Source organism: Enoplosus armatus, chromosome 19 (assembly GCF_043641665.1).
Source record: "Enoplosus armatus isolate fEnoArm2 chromosome 19, fEnoArm2.hap1, whole genome shotgun sequence".
Taxonomy (NCBI): Eukaryota; Metazoa; Chordata; class Actinopteri; order Centrarchiformes; family Enoplosidae; genus Enoplosus; species Enoplosus armatus.
The window spans coordinates 15,892,059-15,909,858 of NC_092198.1; the positions used below are offsets into that span (position 1 = coordinate 15,892,059).

General features: G+C 41.2%; 2 protein-coding genes across 2 annotated transcripts; one reads left to right on the top strand and one right to left on the bottom strand.

Moving 5' to 3' along the window:
* Positions 1–303: 303 nt before the first annotated feature.
* tmem151ba (transmembrane protein 151Ba) lies at positions 304–4,896 on the bottom strand. Its single transcript, XM_070925598.1, has 2 exons — positions 4,813–4,896; positions 304–1,785 (listed from the first exon to the last, which is right to left on the bottom strand). Exons 1-2 carry the CDS (start codon positions 4,894–4,896, stop codon positions 343–345), a joined length of 1,527 nt encoding a protein of 508 aa, XP_070781699.1. The 3' UTR covers positions 304–342.
* Positions 4,897–8,353: 3,457 nt separating this feature from the next.
* Positions 8,354–17,011, top strand: nfkbie (nuclear factor of kappa light polypeptide gene enhancer in B-cells inhibitor, epsilon). Its single transcript, XM_070925599.1, has 6 exons — positions 8,354–8,990; positions 12,456–12,558; positions 13,473–13,683; positions 14,234–14,322; positions 15,102–15,350; positions 16,056–17,011. The coding sequence occupies exons 1-6, from the start codon at positions 8,680–8,682 to the stop codon at positions 16,122–16,124; spliced, it is 1,032 nt and encodes a 343-aa protein (XP_070781700.1). The 5' UTR covers positions 8,354–8,679; the 3' UTR covers positions 16,125–17,011.
* Positions 17,012–17,800: the final 789 nt, after the last annotated feature.

Consider the following 17,800-nt stretch of genomic DNA (forward strand, 5'->3'; position numbering starts at 1 on the left):
GACTAAGATCTACAAACATGGCATTTACAGGATGTGACTCCCCTTGCTATTCCTTGGTTATTTGACTCTTGTCCTTATGGATGCTGATGTATTTTAAACAGTCTCATCAACAGCATCAAGTCTGTTTTTCCCTGACTTATTGACTGTACTGTACTTTCTTTGTTTCCTGTTTGTTTGAGGTCCTGCATCTTTAGAAACTTGAACAAATCCTTGTTTGTGGTAACCTCTATTGTAAAAGGGAGAAGCAGAAGTCAATGTTAGCCCAACCCTGGTGTAAAGAGGTTTCTCACTTTATTCCTGTTTCATTATATTCCTTGCTCAGATAAGTGCGGCAGCTGTGGGTCATAGAGAAGTCTCCACACAGGAGCCGTTTCTATGCAGGGAGCGGTGGTCGTGGTTGAGGCAGCCTTCGTTGCGATGTACAATGAGCACTGGGAAGTACAGAGCGTCCTGGTAGGCTGGAGGGTTCTCCTCACTGGTCTGCTGGCCTGACAGACAGCGCGTGCTCTCTGAGGGGCAAGACTGCTGATTCAGGCTCCCGCTGCTCCTGAACAGGCAGCTCCGCCTGGAGCCGTACAACCGACCCAGCGAGAAGCGGCTGGCGCTGAAGGGGATGCGGGGGCTCCCTGTGTTGCAGATGCTGAGGGCGCTGCGAGAGAAGATGGAGGAGCTGCTGATGGCACGGTGGCAGCGTTCACAGTTCTGCCTGTAGCTACCGTAGCCTCCACATCTGGAGTAGCTGTTGCAGCTCCCTGAGAGCTGGGCCAGGTCCATGAGAACTGCCTCTGAGTAGCTGGGCACCAGCTGCTGGTTGGAGCGGATGTGCCACTCCAGCTCTGTGCTGTCGATTGTGTTGACTCGTGGGATGTGTCGGCAATACGGCCGCTCCTCAGACGGTGTTACTGGTACATAGTCAAAGCCAAACAGCTTCTCTACGTGGTAGTGAGCGCAGGCAGTGCGGTACTCTGTCATCACCCGCAGAGGCCAGGAGAGGGTGAAAGCAGCTGCCGCCCAGAAAGTGGAGTTGGATGCGTACCAGGGAAGGTGATTAGGGTCAGAAAAGGCAATCATATACTCCTTAAAGTCTACATTCTTCAGGTGCATCCCCTCACGGGCCTCCATGTAGTCATCCAGGCCCTCATTCTCTGTGAAGAACCTGGCCCGCTGGGTCAGGTAGGAGTTCTCTGACTCCACATTGGCAAAGCTAAAGCACTTAGTGAACCTCAGCCTGGTGATGGGGAAGCTCTCCAGGCCCAGCAGATGCTTTGAGATGTCCTTCACCCCACAGTTCCCATAGTCAAACTCCACCTCAGCCACATGGGTGTTGACTCGCTCGTGGTAGACCTGTGTGGTGGTGTAGGCATCTCCGTTGCGGTAGCGCGTCACCTGCCGCGTCCTCCTGACATAATGGTAGCTAATGGCCTTCCACCAGATGCAGGGTGTAGCCTGCTGCATTCGCTGGATGCGCTCCGCCACACTGTCCACGTCCACCTTGTACTGCAGCTCGTTCCTGGTGTAGCAGTGCCAACACTCGACCAGGTAGACCACGTAGAGCATGACCAGGAAGGCCGAAGGGATGTAGATGTAGCCGTTGGAGCAGGGGCTGTCGTGGTACATCATAGACTTTCCCTTGTAGGCGCTGTCGAAGGAGAGGCGCGTAACCTTGGTCACCTGACACCAGGCGATCACCCCGACGCAGCCGTACATCAGCAGGGACAGCAGCAGGCATTTCCAGTGAGTTTCCTGACACAAAGACTTAGTCAGGGACTGTTTCTGGGGCCGCTGCTACAAAGAAGATGAGAAAACAGCAATGAATCAATGGAACAATACTGAATATATATTTATATTCATCATAGTACTTGAACATAATCAAAAACATTTTTATATTCTTTCCACAAAGGGTTATATTGCCTGTAATTACACACTTCAATATAAAATTGTAATTGAATTGATGGACATAAGTATGATCTAAATATCTTGATAATATAGGTATAAAGTTAGAAAGAAGTTAAAAAGCAGTGGCTCATGCATATAAAATATTTAAGAAAATATTCTGTGTTGTAAGTGCTTTTGCATAGTTTATGCATGAGCTGTGGGCCAATTGCTCATGTCTTGGTCTGTGCTTGTTAAAATCAAAAGACTCACCCACTCTTATAATCAAATTCAATAAAAAATGTCTGATTAATGTTAAGTATATACTTTGTTGTCAGCGAGGTGCACTCTGAGCTGCGGTTTGACTGGTGTGTGGGTGTACACATGGCCACGGTGTTTGTGTTTACATAAATATGATATTTGAGAATAAGAAAGGGAGTAAAATAACAGAAATATTTTGAGGGGTTATAGACTCCACATTTAATGTCAAGCCAGCCAGAAAAAAGCAGTCGTTTGAGTCTGGCAGCATAAAGCTGGTGCCATCCTCCATCACCGCGGGGCACAGCAAGCCCCAGCATGCCAGCATCGAGAGCTAGTCACGCCTTTTGGGAACGCTGCCACACAAACCTGGCAGAGATTCAAAAGCCCCAGGAAACATGAATTATAACACAATTCATTCAAAAAATTTGCATAACAGACATTGCACCATGGCAGAGCCTCCTGTGTAGACATAAAACACTGTATGCTGTAACGTAGCAGCACTGATTCTGTTGAAAAACAATCCTCTCCATCTCTCACATAGGACAGTCTATAGGTCAGCCCCTGCATACCAGTGACCACAACAGGCAAACAACCAGCATCACTGCATTGATGTATTGAATTTAACATGTCAGCTCTGTGCTCTTCGAGTGACAGGCGAGCATAAATAATACATGTCTTTCTCCATAATCATCTTCCCCACCTTGGTCACGTGGTCCCCAAGTCCCTTACCAACCCAAGGCTACACCCCACAGGGGTAAAAGGGATTAACATTGAAATCCCCCTGTTGAGATGAACCTACTGCAGAAGGAGTATTTACTCACTAGCATCCTGTGCACGCTCGACAACTATAATCAATACAACATGACATACTTTGTGGCTCATGTTACACTTTACAGCCTCAGTTTAATCAGCAGGAATAATGATGAACAGTTGTGTGAAAGGAAACATCACTCTGCACATGAAATAGTGTAATTTACTTTCTATTATTTATATGGAAATCAAATATACCTGTATGTGGCAGTATAGTATAGTAAATGTGCAGTTAAATGAAAAGAAGCACATATAATCTTGAAACAACAATCATATATAGAAATTAGCAGATATCTAAATTAAGGTGTAGCTCACAAAATTCAATGACACGCCAGTTTCACCCTTGATGTGAATTATACCAGAGATTAAGTTATTTTATCGCAGCAAATGACGTTTCATTTAAAGACTCCCTGCTTGAGATCATAACAGAGCTGTTCATTAGACTGACTCGCCGCACGAACACAGTTTGTTGACATTTTTTGATACATCAGACAAAGAAATTCCTCTGGCCTGGTTGAATAGCAAGAAAGACCTCTTATTAAGCATACAGGGGGAAACATATCTCACATATGTGTCATGCAGGGATATCCAAAGTAGATGAGAGAGGGAAAAAAACACCAGTATTTTTTATTCCCAACATGGATTTGATGAAGCAGAAGAAAATATAGAGAAGACGTTGCTCTGGAAATTGAGCTTATGCTTCCAAAATAAGTTTTCTTACAGTCTGTTGGAATTAATAGCTGCTTCTAAATTGTACCAACACATATTTGTATTTGACACAATTGTGGTGTAAAATGGTGTGATAAGCCACCGGGGTTCAGTCAGCCGGAGGCTCTATTATTATTTTTGACATTTGGTTGCAATTGTGTTGTGTGTATTGTACTGTACCTTCACACAAGAAGGCAAAGAATTTGTATCCAGGCTGCAAAAGGTCAAACTAAACACGTAGAGAACAGAAAACAACATGCAACATGATATTCAGCATACCAGCCTGCATGTTTATATCCCAATTTTATCTTTGTGGTTTACAGTAAACCTTTATATGTTGGCATGATTGTGGCTTTGACTAAAACATTTGACATTATACAGATACTTAACCATTACATTTCTGAAATAAAAGAGCTTCAAAACGGAATGAAAGTTGTTGTGTCAACACGAAATCCATAAAACCGCCTGTTATGAAATGTAATCAATATTTTTAGAAAACAAATGTTTCAGTCAGAACCTTCCAACACTCCAAGCTTCACAATTCATGAGACCACTGTGGTGCCTTTAACTAAGTGCCTCTCACACTCATGGACACTTTCTCTTGACATAATAAGACCAGCTAGGTTATATAAAAATCCTCTTGTGTAATGGATATGTAACTTGCTCAACATGTGTGTCTGAAGGGGAAGTCTACACAGTGGCAGTAAAGATAAAAAAAAAAGTATTAACAGTGTGTAACTCAAAAGATCCCTAATGAATTGAATCTCTATTTCCCCATTCTTATAATCTCTCTTTGTGAGAGTGGTTTTAATTTCATTTTCCTGAGAACCAGTTTGGACCCTCTCCAGGGCCCACAAAGAGGTCCGAGAACCCCATTTTGGAAACCACTTGTCTGGACGGGAGACAAACAGGGGTACATCCGTGCACGTTCACACTCTCGGGTGCGCGCTTGGACGCTCAGGTTTATCACATATTAGGCCATTAATACATTTGTAATCACATAAGAAATCCAGTTTAATTCCCAAGCTTTCCGTGTGCATTGGCCCCAATTAACCCCTAATCTCCAAAATCTGCTTAGTATAGTGAGATTATTGGGATCCCACTGTGATAACAATGAAATATGTCAAATTGGCCGACATGTTGCAAACAACGTGTCCTCACCTCCTCTCGGGGGCTGTCCGGCTCCTCTTCGGGGACGGTGGTGGTGCTGCTTTCACTGGCCGTCGCAGCCGATGCTGGGGACATGATGACAACGGTACAAAAACCGGGGCATGGATCTCCTGATGGGATGGGGGTTTTCCAACTCTGGGTGAAACATACAGACAACGAGAACCCCTCTGCGCATCATCCCAGCATCTTCCAGGTGGGCAGACGTCGCTGGGTATCGCCTACAGGAATCAAGTCATTGCGCCTCGGAAGACGTGCAAAACAGGCTGAGACTCCTCCCGCGATGCAATGACTAGATGCTGGTGAAGACTGCTGCGAGGGATGCAATGTTAGGAAATGGCAAAGGCGACAGTCAGCTCCCCTCCCTGTAGGCTGTGCCCATGGCAGCCAGTGAAGCTGTGAAGCAGGACAAAGGAGACTGGCAGCGGCACGTGTGAGCAGCCACCCCGACACCACAATGTAAATAACATGCACACACACACACACACACACGCACACACACACACATCCCTGTTCAAGTAAATCCCACACAGAGGCGGAGCTGCAGAGAGGAACCCACCCCCTGCAGCCCATTAGCTGCAGGAACCTGTCTGTATACCAATTATGATACTAATTTCCCCTTTAAAACATATGGCTGTAATGCTGTGACAAATAAGTTGGTTTCTGGAGAAATATACAGCTAAGAAGGCCCATGCTTGGCATTTTATATCTGTATAGACGAAAACACAATAGTCAACCTTCACAGTAAACTCACTATTGAGCACCACAGACACACTATACAGGGAAATAGTGTATATAATATAATGCATATATTGTAATGTAATTATTGTAACTGTGTCAGAAGTGTTGGTGAAACTCTACCGTAGGTTTTGAGGCCACAGTCTGTGTATTATTGTACTGAATTGCGTAAAGATAAATTATTAATACATAATCATAAGCACATAATACTTAACAGTCCGATAGTAAAATGCAGAGGAAATGTTCCTTTCAAGCCATTGTTTGATTGACATGAATGCAAACTGGACATCGTCAGAACCAAATTATTTTCCAAATACTGGCGATTTAAACAATGAGTGCTTCATGAAGTGTTTTTCTTTTAGGGATACCTTTTGTGCCATAGGTGATTGAAGTTCAACTGTCACTTGACCCCATAATGACCCCCTGACAGTTAAACATAAAACATTTTTTCATTCAAAAACTGTATTTGTAGAGTTCTGTTTTATTCACATAAACACTGATCTTGCACTGATCTTGCTATATTCAGTACTGACATAGTTTTTACAAACAACATTGTGACTTGACAGCTTTAAGATGACAGACTTTGCCTTTTTTCTTTTGAAGACATGCTGCTATGAGGAAGCAAAATGTGATCCGGTCATGCCTTTTATATGTGAAATACAAGAAAGAACACATAAGAATGTAGAAAAGAATATTCTACATTCTTGGCATTTCTGTTTCTCCTTTGTAAACAGCACTATTTCCACAGGAACTGTTTACCTTACAATCCTGGCAAACAAGTTGTTTATCATAGTCCACAGTATGGACATTGGACTGGACTGCTGGCATACAATTGAATAGGTAAACAACAGTAGATGACGTGAAAACAGATGGCAGCTCTTGGCAGCGGTAAAGGTTTCTCTCTGACAGTCACTATTGTTTTATAGACTATATTTATGATGAATCTGGCCCTCTCAGAGCAGAGAGCAGTCACTGTGTAAGTGAGCCCTCTGACGGCCAAACCACAACAAGCATTTTCATGATGGTAAAGGAAACAAGAAATGATAGCTGGGTTATTCTTGAACTTTTGGGAGGTCAAGAAATGGAACTTTAAACACTGTGAATATGTATTATCTTTTTTCCTTTGGCCCCAGACGGAAAATACTGGACAAAAAGGAACATTTTGTTCCGTATTGACTGAGATAAATTAAGTTATTGTTTGAATGTATCAATGGAAAGACACTGGAGCTCCCACACAAGTATGCAAAACAACTATGCATGTTGTGGAGTTAAGTAATACTGAACGTCAAAGTGCAGATTGACATTGCAGTCACTCCCAGACACCAGCACATAGCACACATTGCAGCACTAATGATTGTTCGGTGTCACTGTCAAATTAAAATGGACAGGATTTATGTAAGCCAAGTTCAGGTTTAGCAGCTTCTCAGAAAAAGGCCTAAAATCCCTTGAATAATAAAGTGTCTGTAGTTTCATGCCGCAACCACTGACAAGCTTGCTACTGTGAAGGTTAGGACTTCCAGTTATGACTTAAAAAATAAAACGTGTGTTGAAAAAAGGAAAATCTTAAACGCCATGTCAAGTTTAATGGTCAATATTCAGTGACTTGAAACACTTTGTAGTTGACTTGCAATTTATTTATGAAGACGTGAGACTTGGATTTGCCCCAAAAGGCTAAATGGACCATATCAATGTGTTTAGCTCTTTAACTACAAATCATGTGTATTTAATATTTTTGCTGAACATTTGGATCCTGAGTTGAGTAATTTTTGTTACATTATTGTTGCATGGTAATGCAGACTTGATGTTCACTCTGATGGATTACACAACTCAAGCTGGAGCCAGGATTTTAGAGATGCTGAGGTCATGGTCTCTATTTTTTTTTTCTCCAATTATATGGTGTGTAACACTTGTTTCCCAACATGAGGATCTACATGTTGTTTCAAAGCATTCTCCACACTGTCAGGAATAAAAAATATGGCGGGAAAATAATCTGATTAGAATTGTGGGGTCATTTAATTGAAGACATGAAGTGATTTATTGAATAATGTTTTGTGTGTAAAATTTGTCACATTGAAATATTGTCTAAAAAATACTTGAATTAGCATACAGTTTATAGGCGGTTTTATTTATTTATTTCCTTTTTAAGAATATATTTCAGGCATTTTATCTTTATTGGATAGTGACAGCTGCACCGCAGCACAGGAAATGTAGGAGAGAGATAGAGTGGGCAGGAATGAAGTGCAGCAAAGAGCCCAGGCTGGAAAGCCCTCCGATTCCCAGAAATGCAGATGACATGAGTTCAGTGTCCTCAATGGTATACCTTAAACTCAAGCGTCAAGTCCCTGCTAATTGATTGTCATACTGTATAGAAATCAATGGAAATCCTAATGGCCAAAAATGTATTACAAAATGGTTAGCTGGCATTTTAAGTCGTTTTTTAGCAAACTGCTTAAAACATTTAAAAACACTTGCATTCTTGGAAAATAACCCACAAGTTGTGGTCATTTTTATGCCGTTTTATTTTGAAAATCACATCACTTCCGCTTTTACTACGCTGACTAGCGGACCTTGACGCTCTTCCAGTTGAAGTGTGTGTGTGTGTGTGTGTGTGTGTGTGTGTGTGTGTGTGTGTGTGTGTGTGTGTGTGTGTGTGTGTGTGTGTACTGGGGATTCCCCAGCGTGACAAAAACAGCTTCGCCTTTCACATGTCAGCTCTTCCCCTTATCGCCTTTCATTGCTCATATGCTCTCCGCCTGGAGCGCGTGCTGTTACCGGATATGTAGACGACGAGCAGCGACTTCGCCTCACTTCGCTTGTTTTTAACCAGTTTCACCAGTCCGTAATGACCGCGCCGTATTTTGAAACTTTTAAAAATAAATCTATAATCGATAAAAAAGTGAAGGCCCGTCGCTGTGAGGTCATGCATAGTCGGTTAGTGGCATGAAACGCAGCAGCTCATTCCTCTGGTTTCACAAAGGAGCGGTGGTTTCCTCAGGTGTCAGCAGCAGGCTGTCCTCGGAGTCCGGTCACATCACCGAGCACCGAGCGGCGACAACAACCGCGAGTATCTTTTGAATCCTCGGGGAAGGAGGGAGGGGGAAGCCCAGAGAGGCCACCACTACCATGGCGAGCGACGACTGTAGGAAAGATGAGGATAACTGCATAGACTCGGGCATTGACTCGTACCGCTCCGTACTCAAGTCCGAGGAGCCCCGGGAGCCGAGCACCGACTTCAGCGGGCCGAGGGACAAGTTTTCCACCGGGGAGGAGCGCTTCGACTCAGCCTACGGCTCCTCATCCATCACGGTGGAGAGTCTGACAGATATAGTGGGGGACTGCTCGCTCTCCAGCGCCAAGGAGGAGCAAGCTCAGATCTCTGAACTCTCTGAACAGGAGGAGAACTTGCTTACAACTATTACTGAAGATGGAGACACGTATGTTTTTGTTTTATTTTCTCAGTTTCTTATGTAAAAGCAAAATCTCTTCTGAGCTTGTCAGTATGCAACAGTGGGTCTTTACTGAAAGGCCCACTGTTGCATGCTAGTGGGTGAAGTTTAAACATGGTGCCTTGCATTTTATATTTTGACCAACTTTTCCACCGATAATGTTTGTTAAGTCTCTCTTGAAGTAGTTTGCAATATCCCAGATAGAACAAAGTTGGAAAAAGAGGCAATTCACTCTTTTTTTTATTAGCTTTCATACATTTATTTTCAATTTTCCCTTCTCTCTGAGCATAATTAAGATGTATTTAACCACCACTGTCAGCACACAGGTGATCAGTACCTCTGGTGGTTGGGGCTGCAAATAATAATAATTTTGCTAATTGATTAATCTTCTTGGTTTATAAAATGTCAGACAATAGTTGTCCAGTCACAAGTTCCCAAAGTCCAAGGAGCCACCGTCAGATGTCTTGTTTCATCTGACCAACAAACCAAAACCCAAAGATATTTGGTTTACAATGATATAACGTAGAGAAAAGCAGCAAATCCTCACATTTTAGAAGCTGGAACCAGAGAATATTTGGCACCTTCGCTTGAAAAATGGCCTTAAATGATGAAAAGATCATCCAAATAGTTGCTGGGTCATTTTCAGTTGATCGACTAATCAATGCGTCGACTCTACTGGTGGTGCAAGCAGCCCTCCATTCTTAAAACACTCATAAATGGCTGTTTATGGAGTCAGTGAAGCACATTGAATTTGATGCACAGTTCTTCCCGTGATACTGGTATCGAAGGGGATTTCATAGCGGTGTGATACTGCAGACTCTTTTTAATGAACTTTGTCCTTGTCATGAATGTGGACGGACTCCTGTGAGGCGTCTCTCAGTCAGAAAACAGAAGTGAAACAGATAGGCCTGGACTTCCCCATGCAGCACAGACAAAGCACATGCTGTGAGGCAGCAGTGTGGACCGCTTTTGATCCAAGAAACTTGTTGATCAGGATAGGACAGTGTGCACGCATGTTTTTATTGGTGGATCCCACAATTCACTAGCTGCTGTCTTTCTTTCTTTCTTACTACCAGAGAAGACATGTAGAAATGTCAGTTGGTTACCTGTCACAGTGGCTGTTTTGCTGCTGTTCAGTTCTCAGTTTGAGTCAATGAAACTGCTGCTTTTTGCACACAATCCAAACACTTCAACCTCCACACACACCCTTATCAGCCCATGTCGACCTTGCGTGACCCACTCACCTTTGTGTTGCTATGTCGTCATTGTGTTTTGACGTGAAAGCAGGCCTGCTAATAACTCCTGCAGCCGCTACTGTAATCCAGCGATTGATGTAGTCACAGCATTGTAGAGGTGTTGTTGTGTTTCTGACCTCTTTTCATTTCCGCTTGCTGATTGTTGGAGCCACATGGTTTCATTCTCACACCCTAACTTTAGATACCTGGGAGGGGAAAAAACACCTGAAACACACCACACTGAGCTGCTTAGACTGACAGAGAATCATGCAAACACCATTTTTTCCCCCTGTGGGATTTTTTTGTTCTTATTCATTCAAGTCTTACTCAAACCAGGAAGTTCCTTTCACACTAAGACGTTTGCTCACAGGGTTGAATAGTTAATAATAGATCCTTGAATCTGCAGACATTTAACTCAGTCAGTGATGACATTATTGGTCGGACAAAAAAACGGGTTCAGCTACTTATCGTGATACTTTCTTCTGAGACATTATCAGTACACTTATGACAATGTTTGGATAATTTATTGATGCTTTAGTTTCCATTTATCACTGATTTTAAATTAACTGTTTGGTCTATAAACAAAATAATACAGAATGCACATTTCCCAGAGCCCTAAGTAACATTCAAATAGCTTGTTTTGTCCAAAACCCAAAGATTTTCGGTTTGCTATAATTTAAGACATGGAAAAGCAGCAAACCCTCACATTTGAGAAGTTGGAACCATCTAATGTTGTGCTTGAAAAATGGCTTAAATGATTAATCTGTAATGAGAATAACTGCTGATTTTCAAACAATTAATCGACTAATTGTTCAGCTCTAGCCTGCATAGACACCGTATATGACTAGTTCCTTCTTTTTAGAGAATGTTTTGTCCTGTCAGGGTGATGTTTCCTAACCAGTTACACAGAACTGATGTTGTGTTGTTGTAGTTTGCATGAAATAACTGCAAGAAAATGTTCTTTTGATAGTATTGTAAGCTTCGGCAACAAATAGTTGTGTCACCCTTTGATTCCAACCCCTAATATACATTTTTTGGATCCTAATGAAATCTTTTCAAACACATTTTGAATGTTTAACAGTAGTTGACTTCCGCTTAAAAATAAGTTCACCTTGAAAACACAAACGAGGATATTTTCAGAAAGTGAAACTTTTTGTGAAAGTGTCCACTTTGGAAATCATTGTTGTTGAGTCCCCTGATTAATTTTAGATTCATTTCTTTAAAAAACTGAATTGATTCATGCTAAGACAATATGTTGCAAGATAAAACAAGTAGATTTTATTGATCAAAGCAGTTAAAGTAAGTAAGTCATCATTGTACTATAAACTATTAATCATTTATGATGCTGACTCAAATATGAACAAAAATAACATTATCACAATGAACCACTAAAGTGATTTTATGTATTTCAGTGTACAGATGAAACTAATGCATTCAATATTTAACTTGAGAAATCTGGATTTGTCATTGACTCGCTCAAAGCAGCCAGCTGAATGAAATGTCTGTGCAGTGAGATTTTGTGGGAACGTTTGATCCCACACTGACATTTATTGTGACATCAGAAAAAGTCATTGCTGATCTTTAAGAGAGCACAGTAACTGCAGTGACATACATTTGACAGTGACATATGCTTCAATAAAATAACATCCTTTTTGCAACTCAGTTTCAGCCTTCGATATATATATATATATACATATATATATATATATACATATATCTATAAGCTTAATCTGTTAAAATCCTTTTACAGATGGGGCCTTCTTTGGGTTGTTCTAGGTTAGTCTAAATTAAGCACTAATGCTCGGTTCCATTTCCTGCTTTTTGCGCACATTTGTTTGCACTGTTTGAGGTTAGTGTGTTTTTGTTTTGTCACTTGCTTTAAGTGTTTAACCTGAAGCCTCAAATGATGCACCTATTGATCGGCGATTCTAACATGCCCTTTTACTTTAACAACTTTCTATGCTATCTTTTCTAAAACAAATTGTATTGCTCAACACCCCAACCACTAAATCTTGCAGCCCACTATGTGTTACATTTCAAGGTAGTCTCTAGATGACTACTGAGGAAAATTGTGAAATGCAGTCTCTTTTTTTTCTCTACAACTCAACTGTACTGCTTTTTTTGGGTGTTGATTGCCCAACATGAGATAAAGTTAAGCCTGCAAGTTTTTGCAAGCAGAATAGATAAAGACGTTTATTTTCCTTTACCACTCCTGTAGAATCCTGCACTTAGCAATCATCCATGAAGATGAATTCATCGCCCAGCAGTTGATACAGCTATTCCCAAAAGAAATTTTGGACATCCAAAACAATTTATACCAGGTAAGTGCAACTTGACCCTTTCCACTACATGACACTACAAGCATTCTGCAGCTTCTGCTGGAAATTTCAATCCAAAAGTGACTTCCTCTGAATCAGTATCTTGATTGTGGAAACAGTGGCATTATTTATATCTCTGTGCTTCCAGAGAATTGTTGTTCCTCTTTATTTGCAGTCCGTCCTCTCTCAGGGACGTCACTGTGGGTGGTTCCAATGTTAGCTCATAAGGGACTTTGAATGGAAACTCCCCTCCTCTACCTCCTGTAGAAATAGAACCACAGGGAACTGTGGAGTTTATCCTTGTGTGGATGTGGGTGGAGGAATTGTTCCAGTCCTTCAAGATGTCAGACCAGAGCCTTTGCTAGTGTAGAAACCAAAGTGAAGACAGAGCAAACTGATAAAAGGGTTAAAAGGAAACATTTGAAGTTAAGACTCAGCACTTCACGCAGTGACTCAGTTAGACCTGAGTCCATTTTGTTTGCCTAATTTCCTCTCGGTAGTCATTCTAAGACCTCACATTTAGAGACATTACCAAGAAGAATTCTTCTTTAACCCTTAAGGTTTTTAAAAGGAAATCCACCCGCTGACATTTACATTTGTTGTTCAGTCTTCTGCAGAATTCTGATGATGAATGATGTTCAAAAATGAAAGCCATCATGGAGACGAAACAGTGGTATCAAATTCTACACCCACAGTAGCCTCAATAGACCAGAATGCAGTGCAATACTGTGCAAGACTTGTTTGTTTTGGATAGAGGGTGCTCTCACTTTTCCGCTGGAAAAAGTTGATCTCTTTATTCAAACATATAACCAACAGCTGAATGAAACAGGTACAGGCCCGTTCTCTAACCCTAACCCTAACCTGAGACATGCAGGTTTGATTGTATTATACATCCCTTTTTCTTTGGTGATCCTCAGAGCCCTTTGCACCTGGCCACCTACCTGAACCTGACAGATGTGGTGAAGGGCCTGGTGGAGAAAGGGGCCAGCCTGGAGCTGCAGGACCAGGACGGGAACACAGCGCTCCATGTGGCCTGCCAACACGGGCAGACGGAGTGCGCCACCGAGATGACCAGAGAGGTTTCCCCTAGCAAGCTGGCGCCGGTCTTTGAGACCCAGAACTGGAGAGGTGAGGAAGACTAAAGACTAACTGCTGCAGGTCCTCATCGAGCAACAATTGATTGTTGTTAAGCCTTTTTATATGTCCGCATCATCTGCGTGATTATTTGTCCGTGGCTATAGCTGAATTTGAACTTCCCAGACTTTGCAACTCAGTGCAATAATTTAGTGTGTTCAAATATAACAAATGCTTTAATGTAGTGCACTCTTTAAAGTAAACAATTAACTAGATTACCATTGCTCAACCAGTATAGCATTAAAGGAAACATTACATTTGAGATGAATCTGTCAAATTCAATTTTGTAAACTTCAATAGGTTGGGATGATTTAAATGAGGGTGTAAGGCTGTATCTACATCAGTTTTTATTTTTCTGGTCCCACAGCTTTGTTTGAAAATAGTAACAATTGCAAAGGTAGCACAGATGTGGCGGGTTTGCAAAACCAATCTGTAGTTGATATATGTCCTCATGGTCTCTGTTTGATTTTGTCATTTGGAAAAACACAATCTTTTTGGGAATGAGACCCATGTTCCACATTTCAAACAAGATGTGTACTTGCAGGTCTTGCCTGTCTTCACTTGGCTGCACTGAACAGGCAACATCAGATTATGAAGCTCCTGGTGAAAAAGGGAGCAGACCTGAATATCCAGGTTAGTCTGTGAAACGACTCCTTACTTTAATGCATCATGTGGATTGTTGTAGTTTTTAATAACAAGCCTCTACTTAAAGGGTGAACCCCTTGAAATAAGCTTCAAATTGTCCCTATTTCAAACAGTAAACCTCCACCTGCAGCCAGCTGACCCTGACTCACACCTGCCACTCATAAGATTCAAGCTACACATCACAGATTATCTCTCTCAACATGAGTGTTGAATAAAAAGAGTGAAGGAGAGGATAAGAAAACACAACAGTTTGCCTCTCTGTAATCAAGTTGAATTGGTCTCTGAGGAGGGTTGCCCTGCAGTATGCTTCATTTGATCCAGTTATGTGCCAGTATTTATAATCACACTTATCCCTTTCAAACTGTGTTTACTGTGCCTGCCCTAATGTTGTGTTGTGCCTGTCTATAAATCTGCTGCACCTGTGCAATGCTGATAGTGATATGAGCTGAGCTCAGGGCTTCCTGCAGGATTCGTGGAGACATAATTAGATTTGAGATATGATTAGGCTGGGCTGGCCAGCCACTCTTAACTTTCTATTGATGGAAGGGAACATGGCAGTCAGTCCCAAAACTACCCCAGACATTCCTCTCAGTTTAAGTCACCAGCCAAACATATCTCTCTGCCTCACATCCGGTTTATCATTATTACTATTATTTGCAGAATGCAAAGAAAAATGTCAAACTAACAAAATAATTAAATTACCTATTTTATGATGATGTCCCTTTTGTGTAGTTCTCATTACCGTTTTCCATCTACACCCCTCACAGGAAGGAACCAGTGGAAAAACAGCTCTTCATCTCGCCGTTGAGCTGCATGACATCACATCAGTGAAGCTGCTTCTCGGCAGGGGAGCCAATATGGATGCCGCCATGTTTAATGGCTGCACGCCCCTGCATCTCGCAGTGGGGAGACAGGACGCCGCCATCGCCAACCTCCTCTGCCAGTCTGGCGCTGACACAATGCTGCGAAACATGGAGGACGAAACAGCGCTGGATCTGGCTGACGGCAACGATGATGTAAGTTATTGTGATTGACAGCTACAGGTACATCAGTGGAAACCGCTGGGATGGATCACCATACATATTTTATAGCTCATTCCTCTGTGCCATAGAGCTCCATTGTTTCCAAACAACTTTAAAAAACACATCAGTGAGCCACAGTGTTGCAATGGGTAACGTCATTACGATGAACATGGACACTGTAGTTTGTTTTGAGTCAATCCGACATATACGCTATTCTGCTTCCTTGAATACTGACAAAATATGTATTGTAATCCGCAGCTGAAAGTAGTCCCCAACAGATGCACTATTTACTCCTGTTTGAGTAACATTTGCTGAAAACTAACTACAGTCCCCTAATGTTTCAGTAACTATATATTTGTCACTTCGTTTTAATTTTATTCAGATTTATGGATTCAGTAGAAAGAAATGGGGCTGAGTGCTGCAGACAGGGTAGAGAAGTTGGAAAGTGTGAAAGACGGACTAACACATTGTTGGTTTTGGTGTTTTCATGGGATTTGTTGACAGCAAGAAAAATGTAGAATAACACCAGCCTTATCCTTTAAGTTTCCACTCTTTCTAATATCAAAGAGCTATAGGGATAAGAGTTGAACAGCATTTACTTCCATGACTTAAACTTTTCCTATCATTTGGTGAGGACAGCAATGGACAATTAGAGAAAGGAATCACTAAAATCTGACCTTTTGTATCCTTGTCTTTCAGATTCTGGCTCTATTTCCTTTTGATGACATCCAGATCTCCGGGAGGTCGGTGGTTGGTGTGAAGTTTTGAGCTGAATCATAAAAATTGTCTGGAGCCTCACTGCAGCTGGAACCTTTTGATTTAAAAAAAAAATAAAAATAAAAAAAATGCAAAAAATAAAAAGAAAGGAGAGAAAAAGAAAAGCTGTATTTGAGCTGAAGTTTTGTAGTACATCCTGATTTGATCTGTAATTATCCATTATGTAGACAAATATGCGCACCATATAAATCCTCCTCTGACAAAGAGAGTGATTCTGTGTAATTCAACACTGATATTAAAAAAATCTGTTTCTGAGTCACTGGCTCAATTATTTTGCTTCTTTTCGTATGCCTCTGGAGGGGTTGCAGCAAAAGTCACCTCAATGTGAGTGCCAAAATTTCAATCAAAAGGTTCATCGTCCATAAAAAATTCTACCTCTTTATCACATTAACCTAGTTTTAATGGCTATAAATGGAACATTCAATTTGCTTTGTTTCATACTTTCTCAAACTTTATCATTGCTATGATTACATTTATATTGTAACATGTTCATATCTCTGCAAATGTGGCCTTTCGTTGAAGCCACAGAAAGACTTTTTGAGGAATGCCATCAGAGGCTGAACAAAATTAATTCTCCATTTACTAAATGTAAAACTAACTGTGTCCCAAAGAGACCTGCAATCCTACAAAGACAAACTAATCCCACCCCTGCAATTAAAAAAAACTGGTAGCCCATATAAAAATGTAATATAACAAAAATGCAGCTTCATGTTTTTGATTTTTTAGGTGTGCTACTTGATGTTGTGAAACAGTTTTCTCTATTTATCGCTTCTTAATCCTTAATCTGCCTGTTACTGTTCTTTGGTGTGTAATTACACTTGCCCTGTCTAGTTAATGTAAGCAATTCAATTATTTTGTAATAAAATGAAAAAATCTCATGGCATATTGTACTCTTTTCTGGGTAAAGGGAATTCTGGGGAGGTTTTAACCTGTGTGTGCGGGAATTAGTGATGTGTGATATCTGTACACATCCAAATTCAAGATAATGAACATTATCTACTATCTGTTCTACACCGGCAGCTCCATGTTTATCTAATAGCTTCATAAAATATATTACAGACATGCAAACAGAGACAGAAGAAGCAATATGAATTGTAGATACCATTTGAGTGGAGCCCTGTTAACACACCTGTAAATTATTTTGTTCTTTGCTTTTGTTCATTTTAACTATACATACTGTATACAGTAAATCACTATTGCGATTTGTATGACTGGCTAGATTTTACAGCAAAGACATCCTATCATAAATGTATACAGTAAACTGTAATGAGCAGACTTCATGACAAAGCTCTTAGATGAAAACACCCCAGTTCTTTGCTTTTGTTCTCCTCTAAGTGGCTTCTTCCTGATGGCTCCTATAATACAATGACTGTGGAGCAGCTGGAAATTCCACTCAGCTGTGTCTCTTTTATAAGCTCATACCCACAGCAAGACAGGTTGCATAATAAGCCTCACAACATGTTCATGAAGGCATATTAGCCAGAATAATTCTTAACAGTAATTACACCTTACTTAATCTGAGGCAATAGTTTATTCCTCTGGACCACAACAGCGCTGTAAAGGGTCAAATTAAAGTGGTAGTTTCATTTGTACTGACTGAACTTATTATGGTGATAGATTCTAAACAGACAAACCTCTGTGGTCAACAGCTAGAACAGAGAGTTATG

Coding starts and splice junctions, on each gene's coding strand:
- tmem151ba (XM_070925598.1), bottom strand. CDS start 4,896: ATGTCCCCAGCATCGGCTGCGACGGCCAGTGAAAGCAGCACCACCACC. Junction 1,786..4,812: donor CGGACAGCCCCCGAGAGGAG/GTGAGGACACGT, acceptor TCTTCTTTGTAG/CAGCGGCCCCAGAAACAGTC.
- nfkbie (XM_070925599.1), top strand. CDS start 8,680: ATGGCGAGCGACGACTGTAGGAAAGATGAGGATAACTGCATAGACTCG. Junction 14,323..15,101: donor GAGCAGACCTGAATATCCAG/GTTAGTCTGTGA, acceptor CACCCCTCACAG/GAAGGAACCAGTGGAAAAAC. Junction 15,351..16,055: donor TGGCTGACGGCAACGATGAT/GTAAGTTATTGT, acceptor CTTGTCTTTCAG/ATTCTGGCTCTATTTCCTTT.